An 8,941-nucleotide genomic window follows, 5' to 3' on the forward strand; every position below is an offset into this window, starting at 1 on the left:
CAAATTGCCATGGTGGCATTAATTGGGCCCATTTAAGGGATGCCTGGACTCACATGCGTAAGTACGAGCTAGTACTAGTCATCCGGACCCACAAGTGCCGATACGGCTGCTCTGGACCCACAAAGTGTCAGTACGTGCCTTTCGGACCCACATGCGTCAGTCAGCTGATCCGCACCCATAAGTGTTAGCGTCGTCCGGACCCACATGTGCCAGTATGGCTGCTCTATATCCATAAGAGTCAGTACGAGTTGTTCGGACCCACATGTGTGGGTACGGCTACTCCGCACCCACAAGTGCAGTACGAGTCGACCGGACCCACGCATGCCAATACGGCTGCTTCCGCACCCACAAGAGTCCGTATGAGTCGTCCGGACCCACATGTGCCAGTACGGCTGCTCCGCACCCACAAGTGTTAGTACAAGTCGAGCGGACCCACAAGTGCCATTACGAGTCAGTATGAGTCCCACATGCGTCAGTACGAGTCGGTATGAGACATCCAGACCCACAAGTTTCAGCACGTATGAGTCGTCCGGACCCACATGTGCCAGTACGGCTGCTCCGCACCCACAAGTGTTAGTACAAGTCGAGCGGACCCACAAGTGCCATTACGAGTCAGTATGAGTCCCACATGCGTCAGTACGAGTCGGTATGAGACATCCAGACCCACAAGTTTCAGCACGGTTGGTCCGCACCCACAAGTGTCAGTATGAGTCATCCTGACCCACGTGTGCCAGTACGGCTGCTTCGGACCCATAAGTGCAAGTACAGCTCATCCGGACCCATAAATGTCTGTATGAGATGTTCGAACCCACAAGTGCCATTATGGCTGCTCCGGACCCATAAGCGTCAATATGAGTTAGTATGAGCGTCCACAGGGGGGAGAGAAGGAGCAGCCGCCCCTGTGCGACTCAGGCAACGGCGACCGCAGGGCGGGAGAAGGAGCGGACGCCCTTGTGCGACTTAGGCGACAGCCCCCGGGCAGCTAGGCGGCGGCAGAAATATGAAGAACGGAAAAGAAGAGAAACGTACGAACTAAGATAGGGCAATTCTTCAGAGCCTTCTCGGAAAAAAACTAGCAAGGTTACATCCCTGGAGCAGTCTTCAGAGCCTTGGGCAAAACATGGTCATCTTTCGATGGACAGGAGGCGAAGATGCTCCCATGTATAGCAGTCGTGGTATAGCGGAGGGGTACATGGTACATCATACTTGATGATACCCCGCGTGCGGGAATATTTTGTAACATATTTTTATGTGATTATGAAACATGAATATTTGAAATAATAATACAAAAAGCTAAAACTGAAAATACATACTATAATTTATTATGTTTGATTACTATATAGTTGTAAAATATTTATTAAATATAAGTAACTTAATACAACAAAAATTCTCATGTACGTTTGCATGTTGAGATGAGTCTTTTTTCATGCATGTTTCATGATAAAGTGACATGCTTGCATGTTGAGAGACAAATGATAGTGAAGGTGGGCCTTTTCTCATGCATGTGGTGTGATGATGTAGCATGCTTGCATGTTGAGATAAATAGTTAGTGGGGGCTAGTTATTTAGATATAGAAGATTGTTATAACAACTGGTGTATATTTATTTGTTTGGAAATATATAATGTATATCACTCAATCTTCAACTGATCACTACTAAGAAAGGCCATTATATTATAGGTAGAAAACCCACTCACAGAAGAGAAACCATCTCTTTAATTATTGTCCATATATAGGTAATCACTACTACAAGCCAACTAGTTAATATGTTGAACTTGTATTTTCAGGGTCTCGATGAATCTCTTCCCTTGACGAAAACATTCAGTCGAAAGAAAAACCGAAATCATTGGCCTTGAATTTCCCATATCTTGGTGGTCGCTCGTCATCCAGCAAACCAGGCGCAGGCTCCAGCACCATCTCGCCATCCACAACATAAAACACACCCAGTGAAAGTCTCTCCTTCTTGGCATTCGTCACCACCCTATGAACTGGGCTCATGAAGATTCCGTTGCACATTATCTGCTTGCATCAAATACTTGTATTAGGATGCAGGAAATAGGATATATGTACACTGATGATTGCAGATTATTCAAGAGAGCAAGTGCTTGGCTTCATACCTCCATGCAGTCAGCTAAGTTAATCACCAAAGTATAAGGCTTGGCTGGAACATTATACCATTTCCCATCTCTCTGAACTTGCAAGCCACCGACGTCGTGGTCGACAGAAAGGATGGTAAGGAGACCAACATCAGAGTGAGGCCTCATGCCCAAAACTAGGTCAGGTCTCGGACATGGGGGGTAGTAGTTGAACCTAGCAAACCCACGAGCCTTGTTTGATATTTGGTTGACGAAGTAATCCTCATCAAGGTCCAGGATCTTGGCTATTGATCGCAAGATAAGATCTCTTATTCTCTTGGTTCTTGTTGCGTACTCAAGTAGCACATCCCTGTACACAGAAAGACTCTGGAATTAATAGTTTATAGTCAATCAAAGATTTTGATTTCTTTCTTCAGTTTCTATGAATTCGCTCTGAATATCCTTTTTTCTTCTTTGAAAAGATCTGAATATCTTTTAAAGAAAGCAATTAATCAATAAATTTCACAAAACTAATCCCTCTGTACCGAAATACTTGTCGTTGGGAAAAGTGCATCGCAAGCAAAAGAAAATATTACATCATCAAGAGAAGCAACAGAGAATGAAGGTAAGGGGGTAGGTGATTAACCTGAAAGATTCCGGGTGGGTGGGCCACTTGGCAAAATTCCTCTCATCTTCCGGCTCCACTCTCAAATGCAACCGGTCGTTCCAGCTGAGGCCCTGATCCTGGGGGGTTACCACTTTGTCATTTCCATAGCCTTCCACCTCCAAGTGCCTGCCGCCATCTTTCAGGTTGCTACATTTGTGCTTTTCTTCAGACGGCTGCCGGAAGAAGTCCCTCGACGCGCTCATCATGGCGTCCATAAGAGACTCCTCAATTCCATGGTTGGTGACCTGGATAAAAATCTCAGCAAAAGTATAATGATTTTAGCTAGAAACTGAGGTGCTCACCAGGAAGAGGCCCCAGGTCTGTAGGGCCTCCCGGAGCTTGTGGGCCTCGTCGGCGGCCGTGAGCCGGCCAAGGTCGATGAGAGGGATGGGGTCCGGCATCTCGTCGGCGGCCAGCAGGTGGTCTTGGTCTCGCTCGTGCACCACGTACTGCCGCGGCGGCTCCTCGACGGCCGCCGCCAGCTCCTGCACCGTCGTCCGCACCATCGAGGGAGCTCTGTAGCCTCTGTTCTTGGTCACTGTGACAACCTTGCCGTGGTATCCCGACGGATGGAGGTCTATATGTAAGAGGAGCTAAACTTGGAGAGGAAGAAGAAGGAGAGAGGAGGGGAGACGGCAGTGTATCATTCCAATCTTGGGTGCCAACGTGTTGGGTTACTAGTGCTTACTTTTTTTCGATAATACTTTCTCCGTTTCTAAATATTTGTCTTTTTAGACATTTCAAATGACTACTACATACGGATGTATGTAGATATATTTTAAAGTGTAGATTCACTCATTTTGCTTCGTATGTAGTCACTTGTTGAAATGCTTAAAAAGACAAGTATTTAGGAACGGAGGAAGTATAAAGTACTAGTGCAGTTGTGTCTCTTCTTGGGTACTACGTGTCCTGTTAGTACTACTGCTTGCTTACTGATGAAGTTGAAGGTAAAAATTGTCGCAAAAAAAAAGGTAAAAAGGAAGGTGCCTTCCCTACATTTCGTGAGATCATGCGTGACGCACTCACCCACTCCATGCCACTCTTCTTTGATTTGTCAGTCACAACTCATATCATCTTCCAGAGTTCCAGTCCAGTAGGATTGCGACAGAGCTAAGATTTGCCCATTCAGTTTCATTGTGCCATCCACAGCCTCCAGGCACCTCAAGGAATCCCAGTGGCAGTATCTAGGAGATTCTTGAGGTGCTGTGACGCTTTGTTTTAGAAAGTAGGCCGGAGCCCGGTTATATTGAAGGCGCTTTGTCGAGGATGCTCCTTGTTTTTCAGATGAACAAGTTGCTTGTTCTTCAGGCAGAGCTTTTTCAATGGCGCGGATGCCGATTGTTGTTGCCCTTTTTAGCTGAAATTCACAAGTTCAGAATGCAATGCCTGACCTAAGATGGTCTGGAATTCTGTCAATGTTTACCACTCAATAATCTTCAAGTAGCCACTGTTACTGTATGAAAGAATTCATTAATTGGATTCTCTTCAAGTATGTCCAGAGTTCATTGACTGAATCGACCGCATACATGTCTTGCATATTTTTTGTTTTGTGGTGGTGCTGGAATTCCAGAGCCAAAATCGTAGTGCCTTGAGGCAGCAGGGCAGCGGGGAGAGTCAATCACACATCCAAGGGATATCATCTGTAGACCAAAAGACCAAGGGGATCTAGGTATTGAGAATCTAGAAGTTAAGAATAAATGCTTTCTTAGCAAGTGGCTGTGGAAGCTCTCGTCGAAGAATGATGCTATGTGGGCTCAAATCCTTCGCAGCAAGTACCTCCAGACAAAAACTCTGTCCCAGATTACAGTCAGGCCGAACGATTCACCTTTCTGGAAAGGCCTGATGAAAGTCAAACAGTCCTTGTTTAATAGGACGAAGTTTGTTATTGGAAACGGCACGAGTACACGTTTCTGGAAGGATACTTGGCTCGGCGAGACACCCTTTGCCATCCAATATCCGTCTTTATACCGCATTGTTCAACGACGTGAGTTGTTCGTCGCATCGGTCTTTCAATCTACCCCCCTTAATATTCAGTTCCGACGAACGCTAGCGGGCAATCGTTGGGAAGAATGGCTCCGTCTAGTTAGGAGACTGATGGAGGTCCAGCTTTCACAACAACCCGATGAATTAGCTGGAAATTGACTAAGTCTGGAGTATTCACGATTAAATCAATGTATATTGATGTTATTAATTCGAACTCCATTCCTACGTCCAAGCATGTTTGGGATGTCAAAATTCCTTTGAAAATAAAAGTGTTAATGTGGTTTGTCCATAAACAAGTTATTTTAACTAAGGACAACTTGATAAAGCGTAATTGGACAGGACCTGCTAGGTGTAGTTTCTGCGATCGGGATGAGACTATCAAACACCTCTTTTTTGATTGCCCGTTGGTCAAGGTACTTTGGCAGACTGTCCACATTGCTTTTAATATCAATCCACCGAATTCTGTTAATGCGTTATTTGGGACATGGCTTAATGGGATTGAGCCTAACTTAGTGAGACATATTCGGGTTAGAGTTTGTGCTTTGCTGTGGACTATCTGGACTTGCAGAAATGATTTGGTTTTTAACAGAATATCATGTATACATTTTTTGCAGGTCATATTCCGAACAAGGGCTCTGATCCGTTCGTGGTCGCTACTCACCCAGACGGAGGCCAGGGAGCATTTGGTTACTGGGTCTTTCCGCTGGGAGATGGTAGCTCGGTATATCTTCAACCGGTTTGGATGGCGGTCATGTAATAGGATAGGCAATTAGTTTCCCTATCTAGTTTTAGCCAGCCGGTTGTGGCGTCTTTTCTTGGCTAGTTGGTGTTTATAGCCCTTATTGGCTTTGTGTGAGCTTTCTATGCTTTTTTATTATTTTTGGAGACCTTTGAAACCACGTTGGCACTACTTTATTTGGTTAATAAGATGGCCGTATGCATCTTTCTGATGCAGAGGCCGGGGAATCCCCCTTTTTAAAAAAAAAAATCACACATCCACCAATATGCTATGCTGCTTACCGAATTATATGAATCACCTGCGCTTGCCTATGGCAGAGATTCATACTCCCTCCGTTTTTATTTACTCTGCATATTAGAGTTGACCGAAGTCAAACTTTCTAATGTTTGACCAAGTTTAGAGGAAAGAATATAAATATTTATCATAACAAAATCTATATAATGTGGAAGTACATTCAACAATGAATCTAGTAGTATTGATTTGTTACTATATATGCCAATATTTTTGTCTATAAATTTAGTCAAAGTTTACAAAGTTTGACTTTAACCAAAGCTAATACGCGAACTAAATAAAAACGGAGGGAGTACATAACATGTCTTCGGGAGTTACGCAATATGCAACAACACTTTAAAAAAAACTCCTCTGCTGCTTGCTGAAATAATACTGCAGTACTGAATATTATAGTGTACTAATTGACTCTAGAGGATGTAGCTGTGGTATATAAAACTCTTGAAAAACAATGTATACAGTAAAGCGCTTGTATTCAGTCCAGTTATATCCCTGAGACTGAGATTATCTACCTTATCTTCGACGAGAACAACACGAGTTGTGAGGAGCATGTGCTCAGCTGGAAGCAGTCCTCAGGGTCTTGGGCAAAACAGGGGTATGTTTCTTTCATTTGTAGATCATACACTGTATAACAAAACAACTGATATACATTGTAACAGCTAGAGTATAGTATTTGTTTCAAAAGGGGCAGTGTTGCTTGTTTCTTCAGACGAACTCGTGTCAAATTGCTCGTTTTTCTGCCACATTGTGGACGCTCATTGTTGTTGCTGTCGGCCTTCTTAGCCGATAGTGTCAAAAATTGTGGCGAGAAAGAGTCACAAATTCAGAATGCAATGCCGGCCTTTCGGGCAACCAATGCATGGGGAAAAAAAATCCATTCGACCATTCCCCCCCTATTGCAACTCCATCCTACTCGCCGGCGGCGCTCCTCCCCCCCAATATCCCAACCTACTACTCGCCGGCGGTTCACGTCTCTCATTCGGAATCGGGTAGAGTTCCTCCGTTGCCACCATTGATTCCGGATCCGAAGAGATATCGCTGTCGATGCCGATGGCTCTATTTAATCGCGGCCGCGGGAGCGACATCTACTCGCTTTTCGATTCGTCGCGCAGGCGCCGGTGGAGGCACCTTGCTGATGGCCCGGATCAGGACGGATCGACCCCTGCGCCGGCGGCCGCGGCCGGCCCGCGGCGACGACCGGGTGAGCGCCCTCCCCGACGACCTCCTGCTCCTCGTCCTGCGCCGTCTCGACACCCGCACGGCGCTCGGCACCGGCCTGCTGTCCAGGCGCTGGGGCCGCCTCCAGCGCGAGCTCCCGGCCCTCGATTTCCGGGTCAGCAACATGCTCCCACCGCGCTACCATGGCCTGGTGTTTCTTCACCACGACACGAACAGGAATGGACCTCATTGTCTGTTTAAAAAGTTCGCCTTTATGCCAAACATTATGAGGTATGAGCGCCGCGCCATGCGCGCATTGACCAGCTCCGTCGAGAGCTTCTTGGATGAGGATGGCGCTCGAGGAGCTAGCCGGAGCTTGAGCAGGCTGAGGCTCGAGTTCTTCATCACTCACAACACCGGCTGCATGAACAGGCTAATCGCCAAGTGCATCGACCATTGGGGGGTCAGGGACCTCGAAGCTGTTGCCAGACCGATCTACTTCCGGCAATCCGTCCACACCTTCCCCAGCTACGGCCTCTGCCAGGAGCCTCGCGCTTCGTCCTTGCGAAGCCTCAAGCTTGGAGGCTGCACGCTCCCGCCTGTGCACGAGTTCAGCGAGCTCACTATGCTCGTCCTGCAAGGCATTCAGAAGTCGACTCCAACGGCAGCCTACGAGGGCGTCTTCACCCTGTGCCCGCAGCTGCAGGTGCTACACCTCAGGTCCTGCGGCTGCCCCTGGGACACGGACCTGTTGGTGGACGCCCCCAGCTCGCACATCAGGGAGCTCGTCCTTGACAAGTGCAGGTTCCGACAGGTGCGGATGAGGGGCCTTCCCAGTCTCGAGAGCCTGGCCTCCATGGACACCATGCTGCACTTTGAGTCCGCTTCATTTCCCTGCCTCAGGCAATGCAAACACACTGAAAGGATTGGTACCATTCTTAGACCGCTAGGACGGCGGAGCGAATACATTGGGCATCAGCGTGAGCTTGGCTCGTTTCTTGGATGCACTTCGGACATAACCAACCTCGTCATCCGGTTCACCGGACCTAGACGATGGATCATGCCGGCATCTAGCTCATCGTCCTTGTTGTCCAAGCTGAGGAAGCTGCTTGTCGCTGATGTGCCTTCCTCCTGGGATGTCTCGTGGCCCCGTCTCCTCCTCGAGATGGCGCCATCCCTCGAGATCCTTCACATCCACATTGCTCCTTGCAAGGAGAAGCCCGGAGATTTAATATCCTGGCAGCCGACCAAGCTTCGGCGGCCGAACAAAGAGGCAGATTTACCTTGTCAGGTTTGTCATTGGAGCATCGACGGCCTTACGCCGTGTAGCCTTGTTCAAGAATGGGCATGCTCAGGAGAAGGGGCACTGGGACTGGGAGATGGTAACGGAGCAGCACTCATGGACCGATGAGGAGAAGGACACTATGCGGAAGCAGATTATGGATGGGGTTTCTTTCTCCAAGCTGATGAAGCTATGTACGTAGGGTAGGGGCACGGACCTGTGCAAAGGAGCCCTACCCTAGGACATCCCTAGAAGAAGTCGCCTTTCAATCGACTTGAAGGTATCCCACTCAACGGATTCAAGACACTCAACCTGCAGGCTATCACTCGACCATGAAGCCAACCACTCGACCGCCAGGAGACCTGTAGTCACTCCGCAGGCAAACGGTCAGCTGTTAAGTAGTCTTTATGGTCATTATAGCACTTTATTAGGGGCGTTACCAGTAACGCCCGACCATAAATGTACCTTAAACCCTGCATTACTGAGGGCAGGAGGGGACCGGCGAACTCTATATAAGCCACCCCCCTCCTCAGTATGAAGGGTTCGCACCCCTGTTATTCACACGCCAGTAATCCAATCGACCGCCTCCGGGCACCGAGACGTAGGGCTGTTACTTCCTCCGCGAAGGGCCTGAACTCGTACATCTTGGTGTGTTTACAACTTCCCAATAGCGGAGATCTAGCCTCTCCATACATCCCCCCCTACATCACTGTCAGAGTTAGAACCACGACAGTTGGCGCCCACCGTGGGG

At 47.9% G+C, this 8,941-nt stretch overlaps 1 protein-coding gene and 1 pseudogene across 1 annotated transcript; one reads left to right on the plus strand and one right to left on the minus strand.

Moving 5' to 3' along the window:
- Window positions 1-1,578: 1,578 nt before the first annotated feature.
- Window positions 1,579-3,376, minus strand: LOC125530560 (2-oxoglutarate-dependent dioxygenase 11-like). The gene is made up of 4 exons (XM_048694940.1): window positions 3,043-3,376; window positions 2,720-2,985; window positions 2,116-2,443; window positions 1,579-2,017 (listed from the first exon to the last, which is right to left on the minus strand). The coding sequence occupies exons 1-4, from the start codon at window positions 3,244-3,246 to the stop codon at window positions 1,820-1,822; spliced, it is 996 nt and encodes a 331-aa protein (XP_048550897.1). The 5' UTR covers window positions 3,247-3,376; the 3' UTR covers window positions 1,579-1,819.
- A 3,199-nt stretch (window positions 3,377-6,575) lies between these two features.
- LOC125530561 lies at window positions 6,576-8,472 on the plus strand (annotated as a pseudogene).
- Window positions 8,473-8,941: the final 469 nt, after the last annotated feature.

The sequence above is a fragment of the Triticum urartu genome, unplaced genomic scaffold (genome assembly GCF_003073215.2).
Source record: "Triticum urartu cultivar G1812 unplaced genomic scaffold, Tu2.1 TuUngrouped_contig_6401, whole genome shotgun sequence".
Taxonomy (NCBI): domain Eukaryota; kingdom Viridiplantae; phylum Streptophyta; class Magnoliopsida; order Poales; family Poaceae; genus Triticum; species Triticum urartu.